The following is a 20,588-nucleotide window of genomic DNA, read 5'->3' as shown; positions in this document are numbered from 1 at the left end:
CATTCACTTGCGATGCAAGTGAAACTTTCATCTTCACTCTCCGCGAGATATTAAGAGACCAATTTCGGGTGCCCATAAATCACCACGCTGATCAGAACCATTGCGTTTTTTTTTATTAACCTCGCCCATCAAAATCCTACAGCTATTTACAGGAATCTCTGATAAACATTGAACACCCAATTCCAGTGTTGAATGCTGGCTTGGGTTCAGCTCCAGTAGCATTGCAACGCCCCCAATGCAGTTGAGCTTTCTCTAAAAAATTGGTGACATTAAAACAAACATTTATCCTAAAAACTTACCACAGGCGTGAAATGTCAAATTTATAAACCGGCAATTGATCAACATTTAAGGCTACGTAGGATCAGACGACTGTATTTACACACAGCACATTGGGTTCCCCAGTGAATATGAAATCAATACATCAGTGGGGTTGCGGTGGTGTGGATGGCAGCGTACTGCTTTCGTCCTATCTCTTCTCACCCCCACTTCACTGGAACAAACTTCCCCCTCCACATTAAGCGGTCAGCTTCGCCCACTCGTTTCTGCCAACTCTAAACTCGCTTATTGTTCCCTCGTTCACCCCACGACCCCTTAATCTCTCCCTCATAACCACCACCGTTACTTTTCCCTCTTCATCTTCTCATTATATGGCTAGCAGTCATTCCCCATTCATTCGTCATTTAATGTAAATGTCGCTTTCACTGATTTCACGCATCACCACGGATATGCCCATTGCTTCCCGTCATCAATTTCATTCACCTCATCTCCACCATTACACTCACAAGAACTACTTTTAATTCCGTGTAAAGCGCCTTGGTTAAGGTGCTATATACATTCCGTGAAGATAAGATGAAGCAACGACCACCGGAGTTTGTTTCCAGACCACGGCTAATATCAGTTTCTCGTGTGGCCAAATAACCCCCAGGACCAACATGGCATGGGGGAGGCCTTGATCCAGCAATGGAATCACACAAAGCTGTAAAGTACGACCTAGTAAACGCAGTTTGACGATACGTCACGCCATGAAACCTCTTCATGGCGAAAAAAATAAACGCATTTTTATTACAAAAAAACAGCTCGACATTTTTTCATTCCGTTAAGATTTCCAGTATAAAAATACATTAAACCAGGGTCATTCCGTGTCTACGGATGCACATTTCCTCCCCGTACCCCCTCCCCCGCCATCTCCAATTAGTGCGTGTGTGATGCCCGTTATTACATTTACAATCGATTGGCTTGATGCGACGAGATGCGCAACCGTGTCCAAGCCCCACAAAGCAACGAATCGCCCATGGCCACGTCATGAAACAGTCGAGGCTCAAGGCCGCTGCGGCGATGCAGGACGATGTCCACGCGATCGTGTGAATGAGTGCGATCGTGTGAATGAGTGCGATCGTGTGAATGAGCGCGAGCGCCGCTTCTTCACTCCAACTCCCCGCAGTCGGAGATGATAATCTTCTCGCGCGGCTTTCCGTCCTTCGTGCCCTGAGCCTGCGCGATAAAACGCAGGTGCAAGGTAAAGGTGCAGCCCTGAAAGTACCTGCTCACACCAACGTCGGTGCCCTAGATAACGCCTGGTCGACTATTCCACGCTGGCCCGAGATATATTTGAAGAGGTGGGAGTAACCAACCGGTGAGCACGGGTGGCTACGTGCGTTGTGTGAAAGAAGTTCAACTTGCATACGTAGCTGCATGTTATTCTACGATGTGTGATTTGTCGATCGACTGGGGTGTACCCATTTATACTGCTGGGTGGGGACAGATGCGGTGGGGGGCGGTGGGGGGCGGGGGGGGTGGTGATTGAAGAAACTTGCCCAGCGTTGTAACTTCCGTGACGGGAAACTGAACCGGCGGCCTCTGGATTGCAAGTCCAGTGCGGTAACCTTTGCACCACGGCAGCATCCCAACATTAAACCCAAAGCATTGTCAATTCCAGGTCCCCGTACAGCAACAAGTCACCGAATTAAAGATTCATCATCATCATTACCACGATCCATGGGCAAATAGCCCCGTAGGTGCCCAGCTGCACATTTCATCACTTGTTTCCACTTTCCTCTCTCTCGTGCCAATATGCTCAAGTAGTGCCACATCTCTCTGGCACCAATCTCTTATGTCGTCAAGACATTCTCTGTTCGGTCTTCCTCTCTTCTTAAACACTCAGAGATGATATTTGACAACATCCGCCAGAGCACTATATTCAAACGCCGGTCTCACAAAACCTCCTGCAGGCTGCATCTCTCCGAGATTACAGAGAGTATGTATATTTTTGAATAAGCACAAGCCTCGATGTAAAACTCTGGATCTTCCACTTTTGTACATCACCTCCATTTTTCGGAGCACGTCCATGCCTTCGGTGAGCTCCCCCACCACGACGTGCTTGCCGTCCAGCCAGTCCGTGCGATCGCACGAGATGAAGAACTGAGAGCCGTTCGTGTTGGGCCCCGAGTTGGCCATCGAGATCATGCCTGCACACGTCACGACAAGCACCCATTGCTCAGGCCGACACAAACATGCCAATAATAATATTAACACCATTGGAACCTCATTTGCCAGTAAAAAATATGATAATTGATTTTTTACCCTTCTATCTGGCAACAGGTGTCAGTTTTGTTGCCAGATAGAAGGGTAAAAAAACTATTATCATATTTTTTACTGGCAAATGAGGTTCCAATGGTGTAAATGCTTACCCCGAGCTCTCATACTCTGATGGTGCATTGTCTTTGAGTTGTGCGCCTTTTGGAGTCATCTGGTCCAACCCATGTGAGACTAGGCTCTAAGGAAAGCTGTCTCGGGTGTGGACCAATCAACTTCAAGGACAGTGCATACATTATCAGAGTTATGTTTTTTGTTTGCATTATGACTGCAGGTATAGTGGTCTATGCAAACATGACTCCTTGTAAAAAAGGTGTCAGTTTTGTTGCCAGATAGAAGGGTAAAAAAGCAATCATAATAATATTAACGCGAAGGTAGAATAACAGGTCACGCGGAATGCGCCCAAATCTCATCACATCTTGGGACGCTGAGCAGCGAGGTTGAGGAACCTGGGTAGTGCGTGGATGGTTGACCACCCTGTGAAAGTCGGAGGCTTCACAAAATAAAATTGGCTGCAAGCCTACATAGTGGAGTAGCACAATGACAACTTTATTGTTCCCTGTTTCCATGCTCACGCGTCTATGCTCTCCTGCCTTCGCCAACCCGCACTGACTACATACAAATAACCCCCGTGACCTACATCGATTGGGGAGGCCATCATCCAACAGTGGACTGACAAATGGGTTGCACTTTACAAAGATGGTCACTGCATCGTACGCTTTCAGATGCGCTTTTGCGGCCGTCTGGAACGCTCTTCCTTCTGATATTCGGAAGCCGCTGGAGCTATGCATTTTTAAATGTAGATTGAAAACTCATTTCTTTAGAACTACTTTTTGTGTTTAGTTCATTTTCTTTCCATCCCCCGCACTTCCGATTAGCACGGTTGGCTACGTGCTGTGCGAAAGAAGTTCAACATGCATGCATACGTATGTATACCACATTTCTAGTTATTTTCACGAAGAGAATGACTGCAAGGTCAACGACACGAAGAATAAGGTGACATTATCCGGCCATGTGGCACCGTGATCGGTGCTCTCAGCTCACGATTGTAAAACTGCAAATTCAAAATCCCGTTCAGCAGTGGACTTGTCTTGTCATACCTCTGAGGAAGGTCAAATGGAAATGAGGACCACTTTGTGGAAAAGTCAATGGGCACGTAATCCCATTCACACAGCACGCAGCACAACGAATTTTCGCCATTTGGCATCGTGGTTCAACGAGGCCACACGGACGTCATCCCAACGTTATTATCGCTCCCGTCAAATACCGTGGAACGCACGCTACAGAGCGTCACAGAATCCACACGCGTGTGCGGGATTATTTTTTCTTCCTTATTTAACGCGACACCATCGCCTTGAAGCTCACAAGCTCCCCCACTGACCGGGGCCCGTGTGCTTGAGGATGAAGTTCTCGTCTTCGAACTTCCGCCCGTATATGGACTTCCCGCCGGTGCCGTTGTGGTTGGTGAAGTCGCCCCCTTGGCACATGAACTGCGGGATCACGCGGTGGAAGCAGCTGCCCTTGTAGCCAAAGCCCTTCTCGTGCGTGCACAGACTGCGGAAGTTATCTGCACACAGGGGAAAGAGAGAACGAGGGGAGCGGTTTGCATGCACTCGCTTATGCACCGCCTGTACGTTGCAGGCACATTTACGAGAGACACCCCAAAGGTTAAATCACCTATCTTTCCTCATTTTCTTATATATGTTACATGAATAACATTTTGAGATGATACATCTCGGCTGTGTGGTGGACAGCAGCAAGGCAGTGCAGCAAACATTGTTGTACCCTACTTCGATGCTCCCACATCTATTCTGCCCGCCTTCCCCAACCCACATTGAGGAGCATGGTGAAGTATGGTCAAATACCCCACGTAACCTGCACGACATTGGGAGGCCCTCATCCAGCAGGGGATTTACAAAATCGCTGTACATGTACGTTCAGCCAGTCTCAGAACAATCCAATGGCAAAGTCTCCTTCCAACAAAGCAATGCCTAGGGGACACACAAGCCTGGTGACATACACAACAAGGCCATGGCACAGTTCGAGTGGACTGTGCTGTCACACATCTCATGTAGCCCACGTGTGCGGCAGGCACACTCACATTGCCATCTGAAGGGAGCGAAATTGTGAAGGTGAATGCTTACAACAAGCGTTGCGCCAACGGCTACGCGGCGCAGATGAAACAGTTTACAACGATGGAATGCTGGTCCCGGTTCCATCTTGGCACATCGAAAACGATGTTGAAAAAAAAGGCAAATGTTCCCCAGGCATGAATAGCTAACAGTTTGGATCAGTTCAATAACAAGTTATTGAGTCAAACAAAATTGGAGCCATTACTTTCTGAGCATTCCTTGTAAATACATTCTTCTTCTTCTTTCGTATGGCTGATGTAGATGCAGCGCAACAACGACAATTTCACATGCAGGTGGTCAAGCCAGATAACCTGCATCAAGAGCAGTGGAGTGCATCGCTGTGATGTGACGTGTACATAAACATTTAGGGAATGGCGCTCAAACAGCATTTGTGTACACACACGCGTATGCAACACACATAAGAACAATTATTTACAACATACATCTATACACTACCCTTGTGCCAGTGCCACTGTCCAAATTGGCCAAATATGAAAAATTACACCGCAAATGACTCAACTGGAATATACATCGCAATCGTTGCACTCTGATTGGAAAAACAAAACAAGCAATTCATGAGACTCAGTTAGGCTTCTCTATGTAAAAAATACAATAAAATAAACAAGCCCACTCTGATACCAAATTAGCGGTGTATTAATAATAATCACTCTTTGAAAGTTAGGTATTACATTCCTTAAAACTTTGTCTAGGTTACATATACAACATATTACAGAATTTGTAATATGCCGTGCATGTATAACGCAGCATAAGCTATGACACAAACACTTTCTCTCATTTATACTGATAATAAAACACTCCGCGAGATGGGAGGAAAGAAAGTTTTTTCGAGCTTTGTGCACGGGGGAGTTGATTTTTTTTTAGCAGAAACACACACACGCACTTCCAGCAGATATGGTATGGCCACAGGGGGTGAACAGGCATGTGTAAACCAAACACCTGACTGCGAGATGGAATTCAACGGGACAGAAAAACTAAGTGCACGGTGAAATCAACCCCCACTTTCCAAAAATGCGTTTCTGTACAGAAAACCATCGAGTAACCGTTTCCCAGCGAGTAAAACAAGCCAGATAACAAATGGCAAAATAACCTTCATCAATCACTCCGACCTGATGCTGACTGCTAAATTGACAGGCTATGCTGGAATGTATGACACAAACCTCGGTATAATTCTTTATTTAATATACATGTATTCTCATAGCATACTTATATTGGATACAATAATCGAGATGTATATGGTTTAAAACCATGTCTTGCAAACAAGACTTTTTCACCTATGTTTTTTTCCTTTTTGGTTCAGTACAATGTGTGCGGTATTACAACTTAAATTTATCGAGCTTCTAAATTATACCACATCACAAGAAGCTGTGAACTAGCATACAATTTCACAATGACCATGATTAGACAACACAATCAGTAATTTTAACTCTAACACCATAACCATCATCATCATCATCATCTCCAAACCCACCTATACCATCATCACTTCCAAAACACTACCATACAACTACCACAATCACCACCAATACAAATTGCACTGTTTCTTAAAGTCTCGCAAGCACAAGTGCAAAGAAACCAGTCAAATCAAACATAACTAAATCATGCATCCATAATACAGGTTTTTTTTGGGTTATATCGCATAAATATAAATGTATTGTTAAACCCGCTACCACCCGACACAGCCAATTAGTAAGGTTTCTCACGTAAACAGAACATGGCAATTCGCGAGCCCGTAAATATAACTTCCTTCTCTGAGAGGGCGCCCAAATGAGTCGTCTTGGCGGTGTGGATGCTCCACTCCAGCGAGCCTCCCTAGCCCTTCTAGGATGCTCGGGGTAAACAGCAGCTACAACCCGACCGAGTTGGTTAACATTGCTCGGCTACGCTTCCATCTCAGGACACGGCAGCAGCAGTAGGTGAAATCCTACCTGCTGTCATTGGCACAATGTCCGCCCGCAGAAGGATGCGCAGTCGCCCAGCTGGCTTGTTGCCGATCTTTATGTCCATGTACACCTGGGGATTTGCTCGAATACGCTTTGCTGGCGGTTCCCCCTGCACACACACAGTTGAAACGCACTTCACTTAACATGAGCTTTGAAGTAAAAAACGCTAGAAGTGACACCGTGTCACCATATGTATCACCGGTAGTATTCAAACCTCTTGTGCAATGCAATTATCACACTTAGAAAAGAAAACTGGTGAGGCATCGCAAGTGATGAGCGCACCTCCTGAACCTCCGTCTTAGCTGCATCCTCCACTTTTTCTCCACCCTTTTCCTCTGTCTCCATGGTCTTCCCAGAAAACCTTTTCAGCCAGTTGTCGTCCGACCACACTGTTAGATCACAGCACATCAAAATGAGCGACCGAGAGAGACCGCACGCAACACTTCTGTCAACGCCGGAGGGTGCGGTGTGAATTGTGCATTGGCCCATGGTCAGCATGATAAGGCTCCTGCAAATGACCTGGTCGCATGGAGCCCTCCTTGAGCCTCATGGGTTTAGCAAGGTTCACGCGGATGGTGCGACCAAACAGCTCCGACTCATTCTGCAAACGCACACAGGCACGTTGGACGCATGAGAAAAATATTCTCATGGCAACACTATAAAAAAATTACAATCGAGCAAAATGTAATGGAAAAAATGAGTTTCCTACTGAACTTAATGAGAGAATGTGCGTACTTAATTGTTAACGGATAGGGAGGGAAGTAACACTCACCATGTTGTCGATTGCTGCTGCAGAATCCTGAAAGATAATCACATGCGAAAGATGATAATACACAACATCGAGTGCTCGTTGTTCTAAGAAAAATATCACTTCAATGTAAAATATCACTACAATGTATAACTGTACATTATTACTGAAACAGGTATATGAGTAAATATAAAATAATTTTGTAAATACAAAATTTGTTACTAACAAACCTCTGCAGCTTCAAACTCCACAAACCCAAAACCTCGGTGCTTTTCTGTAAACAGAAACAAAAACAAACGAGTAAGAAGGCACTCAACAAAATCCCAGGCGTCTAACATGGAAAGTCTGCGTATTATGCCAATCTAGCAGATAAATCCGTCGGTGCATTGACGGGGTTGACTTCAACCGACGGTTGCGTGGATTTTTCTCCGGGTCCTCCGGTTTTTCGCTCCACATTTAGAGTCAACATGCATTTCGAGTATTTGGCTGCTTTAAATTTCCACGTGATAAGCCACTTCTGTTGGGCGATCATTTGTGTGACCAGTTCGCTTCTAAAAAAGAGCTATATAGCTCAGTGGGGTATTACCTGGTAATATAAAAATGGTTGAGTTTAAGTTCAGACTTTGCTTTCTGTAAGAAGCCAGAAGAGGGCGACAAAGGGGCTTAAACTCAGCTCCGAGAAGCTTTAGGATTTCTGCAAACATTTATTCTGACACAAGCGGTTCAATGGATTAAAATGCCCAGCTATCTCCTTGCAGTGATTGATCACATACGCCTTTCTAAACATCCCCAATGTTGAAGAAAGGCAGAAAGTAAATACAAAGCTGAGATGGTTATACGACATTTAGGGAGGTGCCGTTGTAATAATTACCACAAACAGTAGTACATCAAGCTTGAAATGTAACAAACGATGTTTCAATGACAGTAAGCAGATGTGAGTCACTGTAAATCTAAAACTCAAACCCCGTTCTACCACCCTCATCCTTTACGTCTGGTGGTTGAGAATTTTTGACTGACGATGACTACGCTCTCTCTCCTTGCTGTAGCCAGAAGTTTGAAACGTCTCACTTATTGAATTAAAGGCTGGTGTTGCCCTAACTTATGAGTATTCGTATTCTCAGCTTTCCTAAGTGTGCTTGTGTTCCATCGTTTGAGCAATATTTGATACACGGAGGGCAGACGAGTTGGTGTTGTACCTGTCTCATAGTCGAGCGGCATCTGGATGTCCACGATGTCCCCGAACGGGATGAACGCGGCATGTAAAACCTTCTCATCCACCTCCTCCGCCAGCCCGCCTGGTGGACAGCCAAATAAATAGTTTAGGAAGGAAGAGTTTGTGTCATTGGTACAAAAAATAAAGTTCAAGGGGGCCGGGTGATTTCGAGATCTGAGCACGAGTTGGTTATGACTGAGATCATGGGTTTCAAGGCAGGCAAGCAACCTTGGATTCACACGCAATATCTTAAGAGGTGAAACGTGGGTATATTGCCTTACAGCAACATCCATTCTTGTACTGTACTTCTAAGCGTCCAACCCGCACTGACAAGCCAAAAACGTTGCTTATGAAGCACACCGGTGTGTTGGATAGTAAACCCACAACATTTACAATTCGAGTACTAGTAACGGTTTGGCATTTTTGTTGACGTGCCAAAACCTTACTAATTGGTTGTGTCGGGTGGTGTCGGGTTTAACGACACATTTATATTTACGTGATCTAACCCAACAAAAACCCTCTCCTGTGAATAAAATTGGTCGCGAAAGCCCACGTGTTAAACCGATTCCATCGTACAAGCCACATGGCCCCGTGCACTTTGCACGCCGCGTTGATCACCGTTGCACACTTCACTGGGTTATTCACGCGGTGCATCGAAACTGTTTACTTCAATCGTAAAGTTGTGAGAGTCGCGAGATTGTGACAGAATTAAGAGTAGAACTTTGGCGCAGTAAAGTCGTTATAACGTGCGCTGCGCTATGAACCCCGCTTTCTAGTTCGATGTCTGGCCACTGTCAACATCACCACCACTATTTTTAAATCCTTTATATTAAGTTCACTTGCTTGCGTGCTTACGACCGTGCAAATCTTTCGGTCGTTTTTTAACCCACTTCCCGTGATCCAATCGAGCTGACATTTTGCACACAGACTCGTTGTGCGTGACAATTAATGTTCGTGAAATTTTTTTCCAAAATTTTACACTTTTTAGGACAAAAATATTATATTTAATTACCAATTGCTTAATGCTGCCATGCAATCATCTGACCCATAGGTGGCAGCCATCTCAAGCCAGAGGACGAGAGGACTCTAGCCGCCACGCATATAAAGGAATTATAGTGAAAAACTTTGTTTTTACGGGTTATACTTGTTAGTCGACCAGGTAAGAGGCTCACAGTGAACTATTACGGCTCTTTCTCAGAAGCGACCTGGCCATAACAAATGATGATAGCTCAACTAACTGCGGCTCATCATCATTGAGCCAAATGCTGTAAACGCGCCACGTCGATTCTAAACGTGGAGGGGAAAGCCGGAGTAGAGACCCGAGTAAGATTTTTAGTTCAGTTAATTTATTATTAGGTATAGCCCTGTGAGCCATGCGGCGGCTCTTGAATCAGGTACAACCGCAAACAAACAAAAAACATGAACAAGAAACATCTACGCGCAACATGATGATGATTATGATGCCTTCATTCAAACCGCTCCTGACCTCCACCAACTTCTCCATCGCGGAGTGCTTCGAAGAATGGCCCATTGCCCGAAACGTCACCGATTATATCTATTTTTTAATCTCCCTCATTTAAGGCAGTGTCGATGACGAGTTGCGCGTGTGGACGCACACCCGCCAAAGCAGCAACAATCGGCAAGTAATTGGTTTGTTCGTGAAGTATGGTCAAATCGGTGACGGGAATCATTCGGCCCTCATACAGATTGACAGTAGGCCCAAGGCTTCAACCCATTGAGAAAACAACAAAAAAACCCGACGCTACAATATAGAATACAATCATAATACAGGTTTTTTTGGGGGGGTTGAATCGCGTAAGAAATGCGTAGTTAAATCCGCCACGGCCAATTAGTAAGCTTTGTCACTTAAACAAAACGTGGCACAGCACATCATGGGATAGCACACCCACAACATTTACAATCCGAGTACGACGTTTAATAACGAACACATTCGTTGAATTTTGGGCCGAAAGTGGGATTTTTTGGTTTAAAAAAAATCAATCGTAATCGTCGTCAGGAGAAATCGAAGTTTAACAATGATAACAACAATAATAATAACAGTAATTGCGGCTATTCGACAGGCGCCACAACTCACCGACGTAGAGGATTCGCTTGTTGCTGGCCGCCATCACTTTGGCGATGACGCTACCGCGCCCTCTCGGCCAATCAGCGCGGCGCAGAGTCGCGTTCAGGGGTCCGCGGTCAATCTAGATTTGAAGTTTAGAAAGAGTAGGAGTCCGCGGTCATTTGCTACCAGCCAGCGACAAATCGCTCGGGCAAGTTGCTGCTAGCGTCCTATGGAGTCGGGCTGAACGATTAATCGATTTCAAATCGCAATTTGAAATAATGCGATTAGCAAATCGCAAAAGCAGCGATATTTTTGCGATTTGAAAAGTCCTATTTGGAGAAAATAAAATACAATTTAATTTTAATAAAATAAATGTTTATTTTATATTAATAATAAAAAATGTTATTTATAAAAAAAATGTGATATAATTTTATTTTAATAAAATAAAATGTTATTTCATACCGACGTGACTTTACCGAAAGAACCAAAGAGCCTGGATTCCTGCAGTCACGCAATATTCAAATCAAGATTAAAGTCCTATTACTTTCTTATTGGAATTGTTTGATTTATTATTATAACTGTATTTATTTAACTCAACAATTGTTCTATGTTTGATTATTCTATTTCAATATTTTTTTTTAATAAATACATGTTGGAAGCAATTAATATATTTTAAGTTCTCATCCTTGCATTAGAATATATAGAGCAGTTCATATGTTTGATGGTATCATGTTGTAATACTCCATCACAATCTGTTACACAGTGAATATTGAACTGAAGCTTGACTTTAAAAAATTTAATCGCAAAATCTGTCAGAAAAATCTCAATTGCATATTTTCCCCAAATCGTTCAGCCCTACGATGGAGGCCACCACTGGCACACGACTGTGATGGGGTAGGGGGGACAACACCACGCCCCGGCCACCTTTGTCTCTCCCCCAGTGTCGGTACTTATTTGAGTCTGAGTCGACCTAGGGGAGGCCCGGGACCGGTTCAAGATAATCGTCCCCTGGTGGGTTGTTGGTGGCCGTGAGCGGGAATCGAACTCGGGTGGCTGGGTCCGTAGGGCAGCCGCGCTAACCGCTACACGACCGCTACCCACGCCTCGAGCCGCCTCCCCCACTCACGCACGTGGTCGCTCTATTACGCGCGACTAGGTTGCACATCCCTCGCGCCCCACGTGGAGCATAACACTGGCAAGTTGCACAGATGGCTCTGGTGAAGACGGGCGCGATGCCATGGCCCAGTTGGTAGCGCGTTCGCCGCTTAATGCAGGTTCACGGTTCGAATCCAGACTGAAGCCCTGCTTAACACTGCAGTACTAATTTGTTTTACCCACGGCCATTCAGACCGACGTTTTACAGCAGCATTTGCTTAAGCGGCCGAAGTGTGCCCTGGTTTTGACTTTTGAGTCTAATCAGCAGTCAGGTCTGTTTTACAAAGAAATGGCCTTGAAGGCCTATAGATTGCTGGAAATTATATTTTTTACAGACATGCAGGAGCTGGACTGTTCATTCGTGTGACTTATGATTTTCCACAATAGCACAACATCAGTACGTATTTTTACGCTAAATTTATAGTCTCCAAATTATAGTATGTAAATTCACTTGATGTGACTAATTACTCGTAAGGTCAAGAATGGCCAAACAAATCCAATGACCAACATTACATGGGGAGGCCTTCATCCAGCAGTGGATTGACAGGAAATTAAGGGGTGATGTAGTTAGAACACTGCGCTATGAACCTGCTACCCGAGTTAAATTCCTGTCACTGGCTAATTCATAGCAGTGGCGATATCTAAACCAGTCTCAGGCCCACTTTGGCACTGATCAGCAGGGTGAGGTATGGTCAAACAACCTTCCAGATGGATCTGGTATGTAGGTTTCATTATGACGTGGATTGAGAAAAAGCTGGACTTAATGTACGATGATCAAGGAAAGTGGAAGGGTCCCTGGGTTTGAACATGGCACGATGCAAGAAGGGTTATTTGCCGATGGTTAACTGGTCATAAAATGTAAACCAAATGAGGATGACCAACATGGAGTCGGAGTGATGAGATTATCTCAAGTGCACATGTGCGACAGATTGTGGCATTACAGAGTGAGGGATGGTGCCCGCATGATGATGCCTTCATTCAGCAGTGGAGACCACGGCTGATAAAGATGATGAAATTCACTTGCTTTATTTTCCCCAAAAAATTTTCCCACAAGCATAACAGAACATAACAGAATTACACTCATTGTAAAACAACAGAGCATACTTGAAATGTTAGCGGTGGAAAATTAAATCAACATTTATTTCCACTGATTTACAAAACAGGCGTAATGCGTTAACATACAAAAACAGCTATTACAATGACTACAACTACTGTGCTACTTTACATGTTAAAGCACTTAGAAACCTATCCGAGGCTGAGAACGTTGAATGATAAAGAAGTCGGTGCCCAAAAGGGAGGAACTGGAGTTTTTTTGAAACCCTACAGTATTGTAAAAGAACTTACAAAAATAAAATGCCAAGTGATGTACTTTTTTTCCTTTATATATAAATTCACATCCGATCGTGTACACCCACCAAGAAGCAGCAAATATAAAAGTTAAAATCATTCACAGTTTATTTTACAGATGTGTCAAACTTGTAAACCTATCCCCCTTCTACACCTCTTAGTGTTTTGTTTAAAAACATGGCTCTAGTTCTAAATTTTACACATTACTAACTGTACCAAATTTACAATAAAACGCTACTCATCGTTCTAAGTTTGAGAGCATTTAAACTGAAAGTTTACATCCCGTTTTGAAACATACCAAACATGCAAACTGGAACATATAAAACCATAACTAGTTAACGATACACCAGCAGAAAGTATCCCTGGTCGGTGCCAAAAAAAGGCATTTCTGCCAGATGAGGCATTTGGTGTACGCTGTCCGTTCTCTCCACCACCGTCCCTCAATGAGTGTCATCACTTCTGGATACCTGCAAAATAAAGCATGGGAAAAAACTGGTAAATGTATACTTGCTGCAGTTTGTTTTGTCCATCGCTGCTGACCAGAAGGAGCTCTGGAGAGCCCCTCTAGAGGGTATTGAATCAATATTTAAGTCTGCTTTGAAAACCCGTCTCTTTAAACCGGTCTTCAATCGCTTGGTCGGTTGCCCTGGTTCTTTTTTTGTTTCCTGCTGTTCATGCATTGCGCATTGGGATCCTAGGATGAAATGAGCATTATACATTTGAATTATTATAGTATATCCTGAAGAAATGCCAGTTAGCTAAAAGGTCAAGATCTTCCTTTCCTCTTGGTGGTAGGAAAGTAATTATGATATTTAAGGAACTGGTTATTTATTGTCGAAGTTTACTGAAGCAGAAATGTATAAATTGTGATTATATGTTTCAGACGAGACTATTTAAAGTTTTGGCACAGCTCTGTAACAAAGAAATGGATCACTACTCACATATGTGTTTTGCGTATGGGCGTCCGACGGTGCATTTAGTGTGGTCGGTGACTGAACCCAGTTCAGCTCAGATCCTGTTTCAAGACTGGCTTGAGAACCCTGGTGAGACACAGCACAGAGATTTACATCAAAACAGGAAACCTCTGCTAAGTGCAGCTCAAGGTGACGATTCATATGGACTGAATACAAAAAATATAACATGATCCATTCTCATCAGTCGTGTCTCGTGGTAAAGAATCGATTCTGATCCCTATCAGAGCAGTGCCACATATCGTGTTTTGCGTTGTATAGTTCAGAGAAACGGCCAACGGAAGCAGATCACGCAGAGCTACCTCTGAAAGCCATTCACACGTGACCTCTGGTCATTTCCCTTCTCTGCCACTGACAGTAATGTTTGAAGAATGACTGCCAAATATATATACTTTAATTCTCAGCGCTGGAATTTTGTCAAATTAAGTGCAATCGACTCACGACACTTGAGGCCAGTTTAATCAGATAGCTGCCTAGATTCCAATCCAGAATCTTAACCATGCGGGCTCAGCGCTCCGACCTCTAAGCCACCCCGGCCACCTCTCATGCAAGTGTTTGTTTTTTTATTTGGAGGCAAAAGCAACTTACCAAGTTCCCTTGTGGAGAGCCCGTTTCATCTTTAAGACATTGGTAAACATTGTAATCTGAAGGAAAAATAAGGGTTTTAAATGGCAGTTGTACACTCATGAACGTCATTTAATACAAAAAACAAACAGCTTAAAGTGAAGAGTAAACAATGCCCAGATGTTTTTACATTGGTAAACATGCAAGAGCTTTGCTATGGTCTGTATCCCTTTGTTACAATGTTCTCATGCTCCTGACCATAAGGCAACTGTAGAAGAAAATCCACATAGTTGGAAGGAGAAAAATACAACAGCAGAGGCATGAGAGAGAAAACGCTGCAGGGTGAGGGTAACAGCATGAAAATATGCAATTTTTAGCAGAAAATATCCACTGAAGAACGTTAGAAGACTGAGGCTTCACAGTAATGGGAGGTAGAGTTAAGCAGAGATGGTGGGTTATTGTGAGGAATGGATGTAATGGCAAGGGTTAGGGTTGAGGTGAGAGCGAGGGAATGTCTGAGAAACCATTGGTACCTCATTTGCCAGTACAAAAATATGACAATTGGTTTTTTACCCTTTTATCTGGCAACAAAACTGACACCTTTTTTACGAGGAGTCATGTTTGCATAGACCACAATACCTATGGTGTAAATGCTTACCCCGAGCTCTCATACTCTGATGGTGCATTGTCTTTGAGTTGTGCGCCTTTTGGCGTCATCTGGTCCAACCCATGTGAGACTAGGCTCTAAGAAAAGCTGTCTCGGGTGTGGACCAATCAATTTCAAGGACAGTGCATATCATTATCAGAGTTGTGTTTTTTGTTTGCATTCCGACCGCAGGTATTGTGGTCTATGCAAACATGACTCCTCGTAAAAAAGGTGTCAGTTTTGTTGCCAGATAAAAGGGTAAAAAACCAATTATCATGTCTGAGACAGTTTATACAGGCACAGCTTTAGTCTGACCTGAAGAAGGCCAATGCCACTTGAGATGATACAGCTCTGTGTGGATTGTTCTGTACATGCATCTCTAAATTCAGTCGCAACTAGACGAGATGTAGACCCACATTATAATAATATTGAAGGCGGTGCACCCAAAATGTACCCGATCTGGTCAGATATAATAACCTAAGCAAGATGGTCAGTAGAGGGCTGTGTAGCAAAATCCCTTGCAGTCCTGTATGCCTCCAACTTCGCCAAACTGCACTGACCAGCATGGTGAAGATAGATCAAAATATTCCTTACGGCCTTGCTGGCTGGAATCTGGGCAGGCCCTCATCCAGCAGTGGATTGAGAAAGGGCCATACAAGACAGGAGGCCCATAAACTCTGTGGATCATGGGCCAGCCATGGCTTACATGAAATTAAAACATCAATTAATTCTGATTTAAAGCTTTCGTGAACTGCAGGGATTCATATTCTTGGTTCTTTCGGTAAAGTCACGTAGAAGGAAAATAATAAAAATATTAAACAATAAAATTCTCACGACGTTTCGACTGCAACACAAGCAAACATCATCAGCTGTGAAATCCACAGCAAGAAAATTTGTTTTATATTTTGATTATTTTATTATGTCCCTTCTACGTGACTTTACCGAAAGAACCAAGAATATCAATAAATTCGTTTCAATCACCATTATTGCGAATTAAGAAAACAGACGGGCCGAGCAACTCCATTGCGTGCAACTGAATCGATTGTATCCACATACACGCAGGCGCTTTGGTTGCACAACGGATCACTCGGGTGTAGACCGAGCAGCGAAACGGCACAGCATTTGCCGCTTGCTTTTCGCACATGTTCGCGGCACGAGTCCAGAAGGCCGCCAGTAGGAGTGGACGGGGCAAGGGAGACGCACCATCATGCGGAGACGGGGAGGCCGAGAGAGCAGGCGAAGGGGTCTCGGACAGCCGGTCCAGGTTGTTGCGCTTCTGGTTCTCCCGCGCCTTCGCGATCACCATCTGGGCCTTGAGCGCATCTTGCTCGAGAGATTTCATCCTGTTATCAGTGGGGTGGAAAAAAAAAACTATCGATCAAGTGACGTTCAAATTAGGATGGTAACCAGGGTTGTTACCCTTTGGTTATCAAGCGTTATCGTCAGGTCTTTATTTGTTGTGGGATATATTCCAGAGCACCCCCACCACCCCCCCCCCGCCCTCCATCCCGGACCCTCATCTTGGACTCCCATTCCTGATCCACAGCCTTATGGAAATATTTTCCAGAACTAAAATTAAGCCCTGATTATCAAAAATATTGCGCTGACAAGAGTGGTAAAGTATAATCACGAATATAGCTTTATTATACAGTTGTGATGCAGTTCGGTACTTACCCTCTAGAAAATTGGCCAAATTGAGAAAAAGGGTTGTCTTAACACTTGCAAACACCAGCACGACAAAAGGACGATTTACAAATATGTAAATAAATTTTGCCTTGACATCTACCTGACGTCTTCCGTCCTGCTAATAAACACCTCCGAGGAAAAACGCAAGTTGCCATGCGTTAAAGAACCTACGCAAAAGCACGATTTATGTTCCATTAAATTTTGGATCACTTGATTCCTCTTACAATCGATTACCCCTCCACCACGCCCACCCCCCCCCCCACCCCAAGGACAAAACCCTCGGGCACCACCCATACACTATACACTACACTACGATACACTACACTACGATACACTACACTACGATACACTACACTACTATACACTATACACTACACTACGATACACTACACTACTATACACTACACTACTATACACTACACTACTATACACTACACTACTATACACTACACTACTATACACTATACACTACACTACGATACGATACACTACACTACTATACACTACACTACTATACACTACACTACTATACACTATACGATACGATACACTACACTACACACTACACTACGATACACTACACTATGATACACTACACTACTATACACTACACTACACTATACGATACACTACACACTACACTACACTACTATACACTACACTACTATACACTATACGATACGATACACTACACTACACACTACACTACGATACACTACACTACTATACACTACACTACTATACACTACATTACGATACACTACACTACTATACACTATACGATACGATACACTACACTACACACTACACTACGATACACTACACTACTATACACTACTATACACTACACACTACGATACACTACACTACTATACCCGTGGGTACGGGACGCACCTGGCGGCGCGCCACATGGCTCTCTTCTCCGCCTGCAGGGCCCTGCGCTCGGCTGGGGAGAGATCCCCGTCGCTGGGCAGCGGCTCGGGGCTCGGCCCGCCGCTCGCGCGCTCCTGGTAGCGCCGCTCGGCCTTGGCCGTCCTGACGGGCGCCGGCGCCCGGCTCTCCACGAACACCTCGTGCCCCTCGGGCCTGCGGCACGGGACCACACGCGCACGCCAAACTCGCTCGCAGCAGGTCGCGTTGCCACCTTCCCCCCCGCCCCCAACCGTAGACCAACCGCGGTTATATTGCTCAGTCAGCACGAGGTCTATGCCGATCTCGTCAAGGTGCATAAATCATCAGGTAAACTCCGATCATGCTCGCAGCGGCTATTGGCTAACCATCGAACAATGACGATCACTGCGTTAGATGCGCTTCTGCGGCCGTCTGGAACGATCTTTCCTTCCGATATAAGGAAGCCACTGGAGCTGTGCACTCTTTAATCTAATTTAAAACTAATTTCTTTAGAATTACTTTTTGTGTTTAGTTTGTTGTCCTTCCCATGCACCTCCAATTAGCACGTTGGCCATGTACCGTGCGAAAGAAGCTCGAAACACATACAGATCTCGGTACAAATAAATTCCTGCCACCCGAACACAGATGCCAATTCCCACACTATCCTGGTAAAACCAAAACTGGTGGCAGGTGCCCAAACACCCGTTTGCAATTCCTCCTCTGTTGCAATGGTGTGCGCATACAGACATACAGATCACCTGTTAATCATGACCAGGTGACAGCCCATTGAAACCAAGACTCTCTCTTTCAAATGTGACCTGGGTTAAAAACATACTTGATATACAACTATTTGTCATTTCATCACTGAATGGCCTCCGTATGGGTTGTGGAGGTTGTCTGACCATAATTCTCTACACATGTCAGTGTGCGGGTTAGTAAAGAGGGGGGGGGGGGAGGCAACACTGCTCCTCCCTGGGTTTAAATATTTACAGAAAAATAGCAAAGACATTAATAAACTAGCAAACTCTGGACCGGATTCAACATACGGCGAGTCAGACTCGCTTTAAACAATGCTGGTGAACTGTCAAATGTTATAGGCAATGACCCTCTCTTGACGACATACGTTCGAATTCATAAAAAACTTCGTAATACAGGACACAAAATAACGATTAGCGTTTTCGTCGAGTTACTTGGAAACTCTTATTTTGTGTTTTGTAGTGTAGGGTTTTTGCTTCTGCTGCAAGTGTTCGAATCCATCAAAAATTCGTAATACAGGACACAAAATAACGATTAGCGTTTTCATCGAGTTACTTGAAAACTCTTATTTTGTGTTTTGTAGTGTAGGGTTTGCTTCTGCTGAAGGTGTTCGAATCCATAAAAACTTCGTAATACAGGACACAAAATAACGATTAGCGTTTTCGTCGAGTTACTTGAAAACTCTTATTTTGTGTTTTGTAGTGTAGGGGTTTGCTTCTGCTGCAAGTGTTTTTTTTCCTTTCCTGCATCAGTCAAATACCTGGTGTTGAGGTTGCAGTCTTTGTCTTCCAATTGGAGAGATGGTATCCCTCCCGTGTGGGCAGCCTCTAGCTCCAGACACTGGCTGGAGTCGTCACTGCTGTGATCGTTGTTCCCCATAAGGCACTCGTCATGGGCAGGCTTCTGCAACGTCTCCGTAGCTGAAGAAAACGTACGGATACTTGCATTAATTTTGTGACGCAATAGCGAACGATAATATTACAAGTAGATTACAGCCACGTAGAAGGGAAACAATATAAGTCAATAAAAAACCGTCACTTCAAATTTTCTTGCTGTGTTTTTCACAGCTGACGATGATTTCTTGTGTTGCAGTCGAAACGTCGTGATAATTTTATTGTTTTATATTTTTATTATTTTATTGTTTCCCTTCTACGTGACTTTACCGAAAGAGCCAATAATATGAATCCCTGCAGTGACGAAAGCTTTAAATCAAAATTTAGATTACAGCCCTTTGCCAATCCACTGCTGGATGAAGGCTTCCCTCACTGTCAGTCATGGGCGTTGACCATACTTCACATCAGTCGGTACACGTATTGGGTGAGAGCAGCGGCGGACCGATGACTACATTCCGATTTAAAGCTTTCGTGACTGCACTGATTCATATTCTTGGTTCTTTCGGTAAAGTCACGTAGAAGGGAAATAATAAAATAATAAAAATATAAAACAATATTATTTCCCTTCTATGTGACTTTACCGAAAGAACCAAGAATATGGACCGAGGACTGTTCAGATATCACTTGCCACTGATTCGGGTCGCCAAGTCCAGATTGCAGTGCCATCCATTGCACTTCCACTGCCTGTGTGTTACATCTCGTCTTCTTATTTCTCCACTGCATTATTGCAATACTCCTGCATTATAACCGGCAGCTTTGAGAAGCAGAAATGTGCCCAGCGGCTTTTTCCCCAGAGTTAAGATATGAATTTAGGGCAAAGAGAAATTTAAACCAAATTATGCATTTCATGATGCAGCTTTATCCGGACACCTTGGAGGTCACAGCTCCCCCCTAAAGAATCCTTCCATCATAAAGCATTCTGACATGGGCCAAGCATTTTATAATTTAACAGAAGCCATCTGCTA

General features: G+C 44.1%; 2 protein-coding genes across 6 annotated transcripts in view; both read right to left on the bottom strand.

Moving 5' to 3' along the window:
* Positions 1 to 1,003: 1,003 nt before the first annotated feature.
* On the bottom strand, positions 1,004 to 10,865 carry PPIE (peptidylprolyl isomerase E). The gene is made up of 10 exons (XM_078613024.1): positions 10,742 to 10,865; positions 8,630 to 8,728; positions 7,664 to 7,707; positions 7,458 to 7,484; positions 7,205 to 7,286; positions 6,968 to 7,074; positions 6,671 to 6,794; positions 3,974 to 4,159; positions 2,323 to 2,465; positions 1,004 to 1,491 (listed from the first exon to the last, which is right to left on the bottom strand). Exons 1-10 carry the CDS (start codon positions 10,773 to 10,775, stop codon positions 1,423 to 1,425), a joined length of 915 nt encoding a protein of 304 aa, XP_078469150.1. The 5' UTR covers positions 10,776 to 10,865; the 3' UTR covers positions 1,004 to 1,422.
* Positions 10,866 to 12,872: 2,007 nt separating this feature from the next.
* The window catches only part of LOC144731794 (protein scribble homolog), a 51,596-nt gene continuing 43,880 nt past the window's right edge, over positions 12,873 to 20,588 (bottom strand). For 4 of the 5 annotated variants that reach the window (XM_078613038.1, XM_078613074.1, XM_078613055.1 and 1 more), the window contains 6 exons: positions 19,491 to 19,650; positions 17,978 to 18,169; positions 16,601 to 16,740; positions 14,776 to 14,831; positions 14,158 to 14,256; positions 13,690 to 13,910 (listed from right to left, as the gene is read on the bottom strand). In XM_078613038.1, the coding sequence (XP_078469164.1) occupies positions 13,842 to 13,910; positions 14,158 to 14,256; positions 14,776 to 14,831; positions 16,601 to 16,740; positions 17,978 to 18,169; positions 19,491 to 19,650 (716 nt within the window). In that variant the 3' untranslated portion in view covers positions 13,690 to 13,841. The other variant, XM_078613047.1, reaches the window with a different exon arrangement.

The sequence above is a fragment of the Lampetra planeri genome, chromosome 2 (genome assembly GCF_965212315.1).
Source record: "Lampetra planeri chromosome 2, kcLamPlan1.2.h2, whole genome shotgun sequence".
Classification (NCBI taxonomy): Eukaryota; Metazoa; Chordata; class Hyperoartia; order Petromyzontiformes; family Petromyzontidae; genus Lampetra; species Lampetra planeri.
This window is presented reverse-complemented; position numbering and strand designations above follow the sequence as displayed.

Bases quoted from the DNA above. Each gene is read 5' to 3' on its own strand.
- PPIE (XM_078613024.1), bottom strand. From the start codon at position 10,775: ATGGCGGCCAGCAACAAGCGAATCCTCTACGTCG. The intron at 7,485-7,663 runs GTTTGTTAGTAA...ATTATCTTTCAG, and splicing joins TGGAGTTTGAAGCTGCAGAG to GATTCTGCAGCAGCAATCGA. The intron at 7,287-7,457 runs GTGAGTGTTACT...GTGCGTTTGCAG, and splicing joins CAGCAGCAATCGACAACATG to AATGAGTCGGAGCTGTTTGG.